The 15,172-nt window shown below is 41.6% G+C and overlaps 1 protein-coding gene across 5 annotated transcripts in view; it reads right to left on the bottom strand.

The window, feature by feature from the left end:
- The window catches only part of ATP10A (ATPase phospholipid transporting 10A (putative)), a 133,539-nt gene that overhangs the window by 79,678 nt on the left and 38,689 nt on the right, over positions 1–15,172 (bottom strand). For all 5 annotated transcript variants that reach the window (XM_077343437.1, XM_077343439.1, XM_077343438.1 and 2 more), the window contains one exon: positions 7,948–8,152. In XM_077343437.1, the coding sequence (XP_077199552.1) occupies positions 7,948–8,152 (205 nt within the window). The remainder of the gene's footprint in view (positions 1–7,947; positions 8,153–15,172) is intronic.

The raw sequence follows: 15,172 nt of genomic DNA, 5'->3' as shown, positions 1-15,172 counted from the left end.
AGACCCCTGCCCCTCCAAGAATTACACTGAATTTTGACAAGCCTTAAGGTCTTTGAAATGTTATTTGGGAAATAAAGTGATAGGAAAAATACTGCCTATCACATAAAATACTGGGAGCTATTACCCGTGGAATAATTAATAACAAATTGTTTGATTTGGGAATTCTTGTTAAGATCTTGGATCTAGCCTAACAATGATTTCCCCATAACAGATCTCTGAGAGGTATCTTCTCAATAAGAGAAATCACCGTCAAATTTACAGATCATAAGGACTCAGACTGATTTTCACATTGTCTTTTATTAATAAGTACAAATGGTTTGAATAAACAATAACAGTTTGCACGTGTCTGTGGCCAATTATAACACATTTGCAGTCATTTTATATTTAAGCTCTCTGTCCACTTCTTTTTATTAAATTTTGAAGGCAGTAACAAATCTAAAAAAGGTTACATAAAATTCCACATAAGTGAAAGTTATATTAGCACACTGAGTCATCCCTCCTGTATTGCCAAATGGGATTCATCACTGGAAAATGAAAAAGTAGGTTGAAAAGAAATAAGCAATCAAAAGAACCAAAACAAAAAAACCCTCCAAGAACCCTTTAGTCACTGACTTCAGCTTACAACCCATACCTTTTCTTTTCTTTTTTTTAAAAGTGGGGGCTTCAGTAATGTCACCTACAATTATTAGGGACTTGGGACTTCTTAAAATTCCTATATTTGATATATCACGGTTTTATTATAATAACTTTTTGTTACACAATACAAAGTGTCAAACCTATTAAAATCCATACAAAGTCAAACTTTTAATTTCTGATATCTAAGTTAAGCTTTCAGAATAAATTAATCAAAATAAGCACCAACTCTGCATATTTTCTTAACTTTCCAGGTTACAGAACTTTCCTTGACAATGAATCTGGATTTCATTTTTAAATGTATACATAGCCCCAAGTAAAACTTCCCAAAGCAATGCAAATGTTTTAACAATTTCAGTATTGTACCTAATGTCAATTGCCTACTCCTTCATGAGGAAACTTCACTTAAATATGACAGCAAAGCCAATCCCTATTCTTAGCTTGTATTATTCACATAAGCACATTAATTAACACAAACTATTGGTTTATCAAAGCCAGTACTGTCTACTCAGACTGAGACAAGGCCCGTGCTGCCTTTTCCATCATGTATGTAGAAAAGTCTGAGCTAGAAGAGTAAGATTATTTGAATAAGTATTGTTTTGCAAATGCACCCACACAGATCTGTCTCCAAAGAGCACCACACTTAAAGCCTATTTCTTTTCAGTGTCTGTTATTTTTATAGACCACTGACAACAAACTCTCATTAGAACTGATTCAAATGAGTAGCTGTGTTGGTCTGAAGTAGCACAATAAAATCAGAGTCCAGTAGCACCTTTAAGACCAACAAAGATTTATTCAAGGTGTGAGCTTTCAAGGGCAAGCACTCTTCGTCAGACTATGATCTTCTTACATGACAGGACTATTCCCTGGACTCTGATCTCATTAGAACTATTATAATTTAGAATGCAGGCATTCCTGATTACTTCTCCCAGTTTTAAAAAACTCTCGTGGAAGTCTGGAAAAGGTGAAGCAGAAGAATAGTTTCATATGTTTACAGTATGAGGAGTCAAGGTTTCTAACATCTAAGATGAGTTTACCCTTCTAAGACAGCAATTCTAAACCAAATCTACTCAGAATTCTACTTAGGTTTATCCTGTGCGGCACAATACATGTATTGATTTCAATGGGCTTAGAAGGGTATACCTCTGCTTAGCATGGTGTTTTTATGAGTGCTCATTATAACAAGGGAGATGCTTTTCAGCAGATGCCTCCATTCATGAAATATGAAGAATATAATTCTAGGGTGAGGAGTGCTATCATCAGAATGCTGCTGAGGCAATGGAAGACATTACAAGGCAGGCTAAAAATGTAGCTTAATCAAGGGAAGGTCCAAGGTTCAGTGACAGAGTAGAGAAGGTTCTAATGCCGAAAAAGATCAATCAATCAAATCTATCAAATACCTTTATTGGCATAATAATAATAATAATAATAATAATAATAATAATAAAACATTTATACAAAAGACAAGGTGGTTCAGATCCCAGGTCACTTGGAGAAAATCCCATGAAGGAATTTTGCAATGCCTTCACAAAAGAGGAGAACATATTCCACTGACTCGGGTTTCTTTGCAGGACATGGGCAGAGTCTGTCGGTATATTGGATTTTAGCATACCAACCTTTAGTCACTGCTGTTGGTAGGAGGTTCAGCCTTGCTAGCATAAAAAATCGCTTTGAGGAAGGCGATTTTAAAGATGTAATGTACTCCGGGATCCTTCTAGCTGGGGGATAGATTTCGAAAAAGATGGGAGAGCATGTTCTACGTACTCCAGCGATAATGTTCTGATAGTCAATATCCAGGACTGGAAAAAGATCTTCCTCTGCTTGATCATAAGAAAAGCCCTAACAGGCCAGACCAAAGAGCCATCTTGTTCCACTACCTCTTTCCTACAGAAGTCAACCAGATGCCTCCTGGAAATCCACATGCAGGCATGAAGGCAATAGACTACTACTACTACTACTACTACTACTACTACTACTACTACTACTACTACTACTACTACTACTATTACTTCTGCTGCTGCTGCTGCTAGTGATGGGAAAGTCACTGCCAGTTGCTGCCAGCATAGACTATAATGAATTATCTAGATGGACCGACAGACTGAGCCTATATATCCAATTCTAGGTTTGGGTACTTTTTTTCTGTGCTTACTTAATTCTTTGCTCTTCATCTTGAAAACAGACATTCAGAATTCTGAGTAGATTTTGCTTATGTTAAAAGAAAGCATCTCTAAAGCATTCCTTCACATAAATATGAATACTCTGAAATAAAGGCTAGTTGTTAGCCAGGCAGCAATGATTTCCAACTTTAACTTTTACCCAAAAAATTTTTTTGGCAGGGTAAGAAGCAAGATTTGTAAACTCAGTTATCCAGCAGTGGTACTTTAAAAACTGACCAGCTTCCAAAAGATCAGGTCTTTAAACTGCAATTACTCACGTGATTTTTTTTTCATTGCTTTGCTTAAGTGATCTCTTATTTGCAAAGCTACCATATGAGGGGGATACACAATATTTATATATTCAAATGGAAATCTTCAGAGCCTAGAGAACTGGCAGTACAACTTATGAAATTAAAACTGTGCAGGGATTCAGTGGCTTCTTTCACTGCTTGAATATCGACATGGGGAAACACAATTACAGACACCAACAATTCCCATAAAATGTGTATGTTCCTGAAAGAGAGACTATATTTATGAATGTCCCAGGAACACACTGTAAACTTCCTGTCACAACATTCCAAAGAATCAACAAAATCAAGGCAGGACAGAAGACTCCTCTGCTATAGTTTAACATCCAGTAAATAAGTAATACTGTTCTTCAGTACACTGCTGCCTTTGGAAAAAGATGAGATGTTCTCTGTTATATTGACCAATTACTACAAGATATATAAATAAAATATATTGACCGGACTTGTGTTTGGGGGTGGGGGGGGTGTTTAAAGAGGCTGGCCCTTCATCTGTAATCTTAGTGTGATTTTGTCTTTGATGATTGGCAAAATGGTAAATTCTACCATGTTTCCAGATGGCAAGCTTGCTAGCAACCAGGACACATGTGAAACCTATTCACATAACTAGAATTAAGTATTACATAGTATTTTTTCAGTATTCAAAGTATTTAATGCTCATCATGTCAGTAATCCTCAAAACAGACTTATAACTCAGGAGTACAGTGTAGATGGATCACTGAGGGTCTGAGAGAACAGCTTGCCTTAAGGCCACCTAGGAAGTCCATAGAAATGCTGAGACTGAAACCAATAACTTCTACCATACAGTGAAGCCCTAATGAATAATCCTATTGATTCCTTCAAGTTTTAGTAGGATGATGGCATCAGAAGTAACAAGTGACTGCTTGCAAAATGTTTTGATGGAAATATAAAGCCAGAGGCTACTGAGAAAAGCCTAGGAGTGCCCAGGATTGCTTGCAGAACTGTGCATGTCTGATGAGTACCTAGCAGGTCCTAGAGTGGGCACAGTGTCAGCAGAGGCCTGTTCTAGGTGCTCCCAACCATTCAGGAGATTGTGCAGTGTTGAGGTAGCAGCCCCTGGGCCTTCAGAGTATCTCCATGACCTCCATCAAACTGTACCACTGCCCTCTCTTGGAGGGGTGCCACAGACATAGTGTTAATTTACTATATTTACAGTTCATCTTTCTCACTGACACTCAAGGTGGCCTATACCAGTGGTCCCCAACCTTTCACAAGGCTGGGGACCGGCAGGGCATCGGGCCGCGCCCCCGCGGACCGCGCCCGTGCGGGCCACGCCCGCGGATCGGGCCGCGCCCGCGGGCCGCGCCCACGCCGCGCCCGCGGGCCGCGCCCACGCCGCGCCCGCGGGCCGCGCCCACGCCGCGCCCGCGGGCCGCGCCCACGCCGCGCCCGCGGATCGGGCCGCACCCGGGCCGCGCCCGGGCCGCGCCCACGGATCGGGCCGCGCCCGCGGATCGGGCCGAGCGGGCGTGGCCCGCACAGGCGCGGCCCGGCCCTGATTCCCTCTCCCCGCCTCCCGCAGTAAGAAGCTTCCCGGGCCGCAAGCTTGCGGCCTGGGAAGTTTTTTACTGCGGGGGCGGGGCGGGGAGAGGGAGCCGCGGCCCGGTGCCATGGCCTTTGCGGCCCGGCACCGGGCCGCGGCCCGCAGGTTGGGGACCACTGGCCTATACAATATATAACAATGCAGCCATATAGTCCGAGGTAGCCAATAAAGAATGCAACAGGCCTAGAGCACAAAAATTAGAAACAATGTAGAAAGGAGGGCATCAAACATGAGAGATAATAAACTGCAAAAATACGGAATTACAAAAGTAAAAAAATAGTGCAGTAAGAGAAATACAATCAACATGAATATATAATCCGGTACCCTTTATAAAAGGGCCCTCCTAACCTACTCCACTCCACTACAGCCCCATTGCCTTTATAAAAACACCTTCCTATAACATATTTGTTTTACATGGTTTGTGGAATGACAAAAACATTCCACAAGGATGAACCCACAACAGAGAACGCACTTTTACAGGCAGCTATTTTTATTTTAAAAAGAATCTATTAATTATCTTACTCTCCCTAAAACAGACACACTGTGAAGTAGGTGAGGCTGAGAGAGTTTGGACAGGACTGCTCGGTCAGAACAGCACTATCAGGGCTGTGATGAACTCATTCAGTTAGCTGACTATGGAGTGGGGAATCAAACCCAGCTCGCCAGATTAGAAGCCACTGCTCTTAATCACTACACCAAGCTGGAAAAATCTTAGTCTCTATGTCCTGTTTGTTGTTCTTCCAGGTTAACTGGTTGGCCACTGTGTGGAACTTCTTTTATTGGGGAAGTCACTACCATAGTTCAGGGAAGGAGTGTAGCCAGCATACATTCTAGCTCTGTAGCTCATCTTCCACCATGTGGCCAGTCTTCTTCACCACCAGCAAGTGGTCTACCGGAAACCACAGCAACCACAGCTTTTAAGAGCAAATGGCAACATTACTTTCTATCAGCCCCATTCTATGCACAATAAGACTTAGTCAGTTGTTTATCTGAATAGGAGCATGACATTACACTACAGAGTCCAGGATTTATGCAAGCAGTTAGATTTTTTTTTTTTGGTGCCATCTATGACAATGAAAGCAAGAGCCTCTTGTGGGGCATAGTGGTAAGGCAGCCGTCTGAAAGCTTTGCCCATGAGGCTGGGAGTTCAATCCCAGCAGCCGGCTCAAGGTTGACTCAGCCTTCCATCCTTCCGAGGTCGGTAAAATGAGTACCCAGCTTGCTGGGGGGTAAACGGTAATGACTGGGGAAGGCACTGGCAAACCACCCTGTATTGAGTCTGCCATGAAAACGCTAGAGGGCGTCACCCCAAGGGTCAGACATGACTTGGTGCTTGCACAGGGGATACCTTTACCTTTTTATGACAATGAAAATGAAAGGTTGTTTTTTTGAAGTTTTAAGAAATCAGAGATTAAATGCATTCCCTCTTTCTTATTCTGGACATCTGGAAATATTTGGATTCATTTGTTTGCTGGATCTCCAGCCTGATGGTGGGATTTTTGAAGCAATACTTCCTGACTAATATTTATTGAACAACATTAAAGGGAATTTAAAGCTTTCCAACAGATGTTGAGTAATGCATTTGGGTTGAACAGTGATTACTGAATGAGATGGCTCTGAGCAATTCAGAAGCACTTCACACTTCATAAGGAAGCTGAGTTCCACTCACATTACCTGCAGGAAACTTGTGAAGCGTGGAAGGCAACTGGCATCTCTGAACCCCAACGTAGTTGTTAATAACAGGGAGAGATAACTGATCATAGCTTCCAGGCACGGGTATCTGCCCTTGATACTTCACTTCTTCACTATGCAAACATCAGATTGCTTCCTAGCTTATGAGACAGGCTGGCATTAGCCTCATGCAGCCATTTACAAACTGCCATAAGAGAAATGCTTCCATGCCATGAGGAAGGAATCATTTAAATGATTCAAGATTCCTGGGAACCCCAAACAACTCATTTACAGAGAAGACTGTCCAATGCATCTTTGCACTAGCTGAAACTCTGAGTTGCTTTCCCTCCCCTCAGAAAGTATGCTGTCCCGCTAAAGACACAGCCTGTAGACAAAGGGAGCAGCTAGAGGTAAGAGTTTGTCAAGAGGTCAGTCTAAAGTCCAGATACCGGTTGGTCCAAACCCATAGCATTGAATCCAAGGGGAAATCCAAAAGAAGAGTTCCAAAACAAGTCCAAGAGAGGAGGATCAGTTCACGATACAGGCTGTAAGGTCAGTAACTAATGGACACATTGCTTCCATGCAGCTTCTTCCTTGCTGGCTGCTTTTAACAACTCACTCAGCACTTGCCAGCCATCTCAACTCTGTTCCTGAAACCACTTATCCTCGTTGCTGATAGAGAGCCGGTGCTGCACAGTCAATCTGGCACTGCGCTTCCTGTCCTGCAGCTCCACTCTTATCTTTCTCCTACATTGTTCCTGAAGCTCTGGTGACCGGGGAGGTGAACTGGCCAGCAGATAACTCTCTGTTGCCTACTCAGGCCTGAGAGGCTGCAAGGCCACTATACTGGGACCCGCTTGTGGGTCCATGTCTGGATCCTCAGAGACCACCTTAAGAAATTAAGGGTGTATTTCAGCTATCAGGAGCTAGACTACAAATGAAAAGCCCTTTGTATGATCTCCCAGACAAGGGTGGACTGATGAAAAGCCCCATGACAATAACGATGACACAGTCTGGAGTTTTGGTAAATTCCTTTTTATAAGATCATGGCTGGCCTGACAGCGTGTAGAATGTGGCCCAGATCCAGATGCTGATCACCAGTTATCCATCCTCCTCTGTTTTCAGAAAACATCTGTTTTCAGAAAAGTTTCAGGAGAGGCCAACACTAAAACTGCTTTGTTGTTGAACTGAAAATGCAACATGGCATTTGAAGAGTGCTGCTCTGAAGTTTGTGGCTCAAGTTGTCAAAGGCCAATGCATCTACAGCAAGAGAGAAGATTATAGCGCCCTTTGATTAAAATGGAACGTTCGGCTACACACAGAAACAGCCGCAAATGTGAAACAGGCTAAACAATGATAACCATCAGCCTGGAACAGAAACTCTTAAAAATACTTAAATTAAAAGGTAAATGCACGCCAACACCAAGACTGTTATGTATCTGTCACAGATAATGAGAAACATTGCTATTAATCTTAAATACCACAGTGGTTTAATAGTTACTATGGCTCTAGAGCATCCATCTTGCTACAAGAAACAGAAATTTATCTAACACTGGAATGGTGAACTGGCTGCATAGTTAAACAATTTACATTTTTTTTAAAAAGCATGCTGACTTACCAGCTCTAAAAATCCTTTCACAACTTGTCTTTGTTTCAAGTTGGTCTCTCCATCCAGGTTAGCAGTTTCTATGTGACACAGACCATCAGGGTCACTTGAAGAAAGCAGCAATATATCAGCAGGTATGATTTCATTACACCGTAGCTGAACAAAGTCTCCAACCTGGATTTCTTTCCAGAATCTGGTGGTGTATTTCTCTTCACTCCTGAGAAAGGAATGTCCACAGGAAACAGATTACAGCATTTCCCCATAGCAAAGACAATCTATACTCTTGTGTGCTTATGGCAGTAAAATCTTTGACACCACCTTCCTTCCATGCTCACAGAACAAAGCTGTCAGCTACACAACATTTGCACAGTTCAGCTTCTGGGAGAAAAATTTCTGTTGATTTGTCTGGGATTAAAACTTCATGCAGGCACTGTAAGAAGGGGACCAATTGGGGGCAGACTAGAATAACAATTGGAATATTGGGAAGAAGTCTTTGAAGGATTGAAACCTAAGGCGAAGAAAACTTACCACCAGGAGGGCACTTTAATTAGTGCACTGAGAGGTGAGAATCAGAGGGAAGGCCAGAAAGAGAAGACAGAGGCTAGAAGAATAAAAGCTGGAATACTAAGGGGCTATAAGGTTGCTGTGTCTAGAACTTCAGAGGCCTTGTCTGCCTTAAAAGAAGGCCAGCTGTCACTTCAGTGATCACTGCACCCTTAAACCCTTAAAGGCAGGGGAATTAAGTGCAATGCTGAACTGTGCTCATTGATGTGAATTAATCTAGTCAGATTTCTGACTCCTTTTATTTCTACTTTGTTAGTTCTTGCAGACCCCTTACATACAGGGCCAGTTTACTCAAGTAGCATGCACTATGGGCTCCTCACTTCCAGACCCCCTGCATGGTGCCTTCTCCCCACGGATCAGGACTGTAGGCCCTCTCCCCCCCCCTTTTCTCTCTTTAAGAACACCCCTTTCCACTGTGGGAGCCCCCTCCAACTCCAGTCTGGCTACTCCTGCCACAACTGTACTCTGCTAGAGCCCCGCAAATCCTTATTTATTTATTTCGATTTTTATACCGCACTTCCATATGGCTTAAACTGGCTCTGGTGCTAAAGGCCTCACAAATCCTTAAACCACTCCTGCTTACATAGCTGCCCTACCAGAAGCCAGTTGGAATCTTGAATGCTACAGGCACTAATGACTCTGGGAAATACCGTACCATGGAAAATACATTTCCCGGGATTTTTGGTATCTCAGACAATGGCAGTATTCAAGTCAGTATTCAACTAGTTGGACAAGTGGCATACTTTACTAGGAGACCACCAGCAAAATCTTTCTTGCCACTATTTTTTCTGTCGCCAACTAAAAGTGAAGGGGTGGTGATGGAGATGAAGGGATCAACTAGGCATTGTTTCAATGTTCTGTAGGTAGCAAAATTAGACACAAGAAGGCCAGAATCCTAACACTATTCAGTTACAAGTCACAGCATCAAGCTTGAATGTAAAACCGAGTAACCCTGATGGAGAATTTTTTTTTAAATTTCATTTTCTAGCACAAAGAACACAACTCTGAATATACTATCGTGGTGTTCCAGACAGGTACTGGGCCTCAAAGACACAGCTGAAGGAAGATATGAAGTTTGAGGGTCATTTAAAATATTCTCATGTTAGTTTAGTTATTTTTCTCAGAGACCTTGAAGCAGCAATCCAAAGTAAACAGCAGCAAACCGCATGCCAAGTCTTTCCCTCAGCTCTGCAGTGTTAGAAAACAGACATCATTCAATCAACGGAGTCAGCATTGGTTGTGAACTTCAGGATGAGATTATTATCCTTCATCTGAGTGTAGATGGAATCTAACTGTGAAAGTACAGCTCCTTCCTGCTATTTGGCCTGTGGCATAACCCACAACACAGAAACCAGGGCCATTGATCAAAAAAACAGAAATAAAAATAACTCCATGCATTTTCATCTTAAAAAAAAAACCCTTAAAGTAATTTGGTAACACCCTTAGGGAATACCTTCAGAGGGTTTTTTTTTAAAGAGCTGCAACAAAAAATCACCGCTTTCCGGCTCCTTACTCAGCAACCGAACAACCATTGTTCCTTATAAGGACGAACTGCGCATATCCTTGCTTAAAAAAACGTAACCTATGAAGCCAAAAATATACCATCAAAATGAACTTGAGCATAAATCACAAAGGCACTATGGGCATTCTGCTAAAAATGCAGACGTAGATCTAGTGTGGGAAAAGGATATTTTTAGATCTTTTATGTACCCTTCACATCTGCTATGTAATTCATCGTCTCTGTACGGTTTCTGCACAGTCTGTGCTTCAGAGTACAATCAGATGTCATTTAGCTTTCCAGACTTTGGTTTCCCGTATCATACTTTTCCACTGAGTTAGAATAGGTAGTGCACACTTTAATTTTTCAAGCCTGCAGAAGTATCCTTACTTCCTATCGATCAAGGTGGCATTCTTTGTTGAAGCCTGAACAAAGCAAGAAAAAAAGACTGGTCCCGCTACTGATTCTGGGATCTGTGCCCATGATATGTCAAGTAAGGGGAAGGGGAGAGAAGGACATCTACTAGAGTGGCATTTTCAGGGCAAGTAAGTCCTTCTTTAAATGACCATTGGTGGAGTGGAAAAATATAGACAGAAAAAAAACTTTTAAAAAAATCAGGGAGGAAAGGGTTGGGTATGGGTGGTTCTAGAATATTGGTCTGGAGTAGTTTAGCCTAGCTGGCTAATCAACACTTAAGGGAGGGGTTTGGGAGCATCTGGTTTACATTTTACCTCTGAAATCCACAGCAGGCCTTGCCTTGTTTTCCAGCGGCTGGCCCTGATTGCCCTGCATAAGAGCCAGTTGGAGGAGAGAGAGAGGCCCAGCAAGGTGAGGTTAACACAAGATGTTGGCCATGGCAGTTTCTTTCAACAAAGGGGTGCAAGGACTTGAGTTGGGTGTTGCAAGACTTGTTCAAAAATGTTTTCACTCACTGCTGTACATTTCTGTTGCTCTGGTATTCTGTTGGTATGCTGGGGCACACCCTTTGGGAACTGTAGGCCGAGTATACTTTTTAATCAGGAAGAGTTACATAAAAAAGGAAAATATAAGAGGAAACATTGAGTACCTCTGTTAAATATCAGGACTGAACAACTGGATTCCGGGCAAGGTAGGGCACTACAGATTCAGAGGCTACTTATCCTTGCACATTTTTGCCACTGGCACTCTCTTTCCACTGCAAATCTGGCAATACTAAGCTCTGAGGGGATAGAGTGGCATCTGGGAAGCAGCATTCACTACAGTTGCTGCCAGAGTCCCACCACTTTCATCTGCACACCCCTCCCTCCCAGCCTAAATGTATGTACAACATGTATAACATTGTGAGCAAATCCTACGCGGCACGCACAGAACATGGAGAACAACCGTCATTTGTGTCTCACAGAGAATCTTGAAGTGGTGAAATCTTTTTGGGAGAAATCAGGAAGTGCCTAAAGGATGACAGCAATTAAGCCACACCAGGCTGGAAGACAATGATGCCTCTTCCTGTATAGTCTTTTAATGATATGCAATCACTGACATTTTGTACCCTGTGACAGTCTGGAACTTCCAATCCAAATCTTCCCATTCTTCTCAAAGTTCTTGGAACGTATGACTCAACTTCCAGTTTTGTAAAACAGAATTTTAATTCAATTATGCCTATAATTCCCGTTGCCCTTCCCCAGTGCCATTTCGTCAGTTCTATGGTTTTCTCCAGATACGTTGCCCAACTCTCAAGTATTCCTTTATCATCTGCTGTAATCTTTTTGTTTCCTGAAAAGAACCAATTTTATGCCATGGGCCAAAAACAGTATAGCTAGCCCGGCTTTAGAGCCAGTACTTATAGTCTGATCCTAGATACCAACTGCATTGCTCCTGACACAGGCCCATTATGCACACATTGGATAATGCACTTTCAATGCACTTTAGAAGTAGATTATCTTGTTCTGTACAGGAAAATCCACCTGCAAAAACACATTGAAAGCGCATTATCCAACAGGTGCATAATTGGCTAAACACAGGATCCCTCCTTCTAGATTAGACTTCTTTGCAGACCAGGACTGGTATCTTTGCTCTCTTTCTGATGTATTCCTCTTTCCAAATCACACTTGTACCACACACAGAGCTGGCATGTTGCTCCTCAGGCCATCACATCTGGAAGACTGGATACCTCAGGCCAATTGATTTCAGCTCTCCTCTGTCAGATTCCCTGTTTCCCATTTGTACACTTTTAGCTCAAAGAGTGACTCCTGTTCCAATTGGAGTAGCTCTGCTGAATGTTTGGTTGTTGTTGCTATGTTAGTTAGGTTAAGGAGTGTGTTTTCTGCTTTGATTTAGTACTGCCAGAATTTGCTTAGGCTGAATTCTCTCCCCTCCACCCCTCGTGGTACCAAATCCCTCAATAAACTCTGCATTCTTTTAAAACCAGGTCTCTGCCATTCTTTCCCTACTGAAAACTCGCTACACACAGGCATCTCTTTAGGTAAAAGATCCTAGTTTTCGGCATCCTGTACAATCATGCAAGCTAATTCCTCATATGAATCTCAATGTACATTCATGTGTTAGTGTGATGTGGTAACACAGTCACCTGATACCAAGTTCCAAATCCTTGCACAGCAGCCTTAATATCAGAGTTCACTCATCCACCTGAACAACTGACTTTTCAGGTGAGGCATTCCTTGGAAATCTCCTTTTCCTGAACTGCTGCTTTGGAATTTTACCCATCTGGTTCTGATTATGCACCTGGCTTCTGCTTCCTTGATTCTGCCCTAGAACTTGACCCTACTGTGCTTTTGGCTGTGCACTGGTGTTTGAACAAGGTGTATTGGTTAACCAGGTTTTCTCTTTCTCCCTCCTTCCCACACTCTCCCATCCACCCAGCATGTGATCATTGGTCTCTGACACATACTCATTAACAACATGGATAAGTTTGGACATGACTGAGGGTGGAAAAAGCAGAATGGTTGTAGCTACTTAATATGAAAAACAGGGTACACAAACCTACTCTTCTTCTTCAAACAGCTTGTCAGTATTCCTTACAGAGCATTATACTTTCTCCCTTCCTCATATGATGACTTTCTGAACTCTTATATGCTGAGTAGCTATCATGGTTAGGTAGTGCTTGGGCCAGAAATAACTAAGGGTGCCTTCAGGGGGTGAAAACATTACAGGATGGAAAAGGTTAAATGAATACAAAATACAAATGAATACTAGGAGAAGCAAGAGAAACGATCATCTGTACTTTGCCTCATTATAGAAAATGTGTAACGGTTACACAGAGAGGAATCACAGTCAGTTCTCTTGTAGTACCTTCCGTAGTGGTAGAATTGTTCATTCACTGCTTTTTATCAAACATCAAACAAATAACTGATAAAAGGCATAGAGCCTAGAGTTAAAGAACAAAAATGTTTCCAAAGACGCGAAGGGATTATAGAGGTGATGAGAAAAATTTAATTCTTACTGAGTTAAAATATCATGACATTGTGCATCTCTTCCACTGTCTGAATGACAACCATAATGTGTCAAAGGTCTCAAATCTGTTCTGTGAACCACTTTAGTTCATTTAATTCAGAAAAACTGGATTCTAGACTGTAGCCAAGAAAAGATATTTTGCCAGTATCTTATGGTCAGTTGGAGAAGTGTCAGACATCATAATCTAGAATATTTACAGTGGTATCATATGAAAAGTTATTCTAGTCTAAATCCATTGGGTAGCTGCAGAAAGTCTTCTCATGTTAGTAAAAACCAACAAACAATAGTGTGATTCTACATTACCTCCTTCTTCATAAATTGCATTTCTTCTTTCTTCATTCTTTACCCACAGCTGTGAGTATAAATATAAATAATGAAAAATAAAATAAAATGGGACATTCTAGCCCAATGATTCTTAATAGGATTAATGTTTCCTAGGGATTCAAAAATCCTGGTGGTCAGGTGTTCAAATTTTTCACCTCTCCATACAAGACCTTCTGACAACAAGTAGAAAAAAATGGCTATAAACTGCTCATTTAGTCTTGAGGCTAAAACTCCAGGTCCTAGATGTCTCTCCTGAACCGTTCAAAAACTTGAAAACAGAAAAGAGCCGGCTGACTACTACAGGCAAAAATGTATCATTGAATACATTCCTGAGATCTGTGTATCACATATCATAAATGATGATGATGTCAGCCATTCAGTCAAGTCCAACTCTTGGCAATCCCATGGTTCAACTGTCACCATGATTTCTGAAATTGCACCACTTCTTTTAGTTGTGTAATATTCCGGTGGGTCAGCCTAGTTTCCTTTTTCCACTGACCAATTCTAGCATAATTGCTTTCTCCGTTGAATTGGATCACATGATCTACACAAAGTAAGTGAGCCAGAGTTTTGTGATTTTGCCTACCAGTGATAAATTGGACTTTATGCGCTGTAGGATTTCCTTGTTTGTGACTTTTGCTGTCCATGGAACCTATGGTACAGCTCTCAAACGATATCATAAATATATCCACCTAAAGTTGCCATTATACAATGCTATTTTATGTCTTATTTTAAAACTTGTGGCTTGGTGTGTGTGGCGGGGTGTTCAATGATAATGTTGTATACTTGGTAGATAGTAGTGGATTGAAGGTATGGTTCTAGCCATTTGGTTTTATCCTGATTGCCTGAGCAAGTCAATGGGTTCAACTGTAATGCTGTCTCAATTGTCCTTGAGCACTCATTCAAAACTACAGATGTACAGAAACAAGAACAATTTAAATAACCAACTAGGACTTCTACATAAGCACACCTGAATTTAACCTCTGCACTGTTACAGCCAGGAAGTTTAAGTCACAGAATTAGATTAGCACCTCAATTCTAATGATATTTATTTTACTTGTATCTTTCTCATAATTCAAATAGACTTTTAACTTGGCTAACAGTATTAGGTTAGATGCTTTTGGCATGATGATCCTTCTTGTTACCCTCCCTGAGCCAACTGGGAAGGGCAGACTATAAAAATAAATATTATCATCATCATTATAGGAAGTACGCGCCACTTATTATACCCTAATGTTCCTTGAAATCTGACACTTCACTGTGCTAAGATTTCCCCAACGCATAAGGTTTCTCCCAACTATCTGCCCTTCACAAAATTATTTAACGTTAACACTGAGATCCTCAGCAGATATTAACAGCACATAAGGTATTCGGACACCCTCCAAAATCAAAGTGAAAGTTAGT

This window comes from Paroedura picta, chromosome 6 (assembly GCF_049243985.1).
Source record: "Paroedura picta isolate Pp20150507F chromosome 6, Ppicta_v3.0, whole genome shotgun sequence".
NCBI classification, from domain to species: Eukaryota; Metazoa; Chordata; class Lepidosauria; order Squamata; family Gekkonidae; genus Paroedura; species Paroedura picta.
The sequence above is the reverse complement of the archived record's forward strand: the minus strand, read 5'-3'. Positions and strand labels throughout refer to the sequence as shown.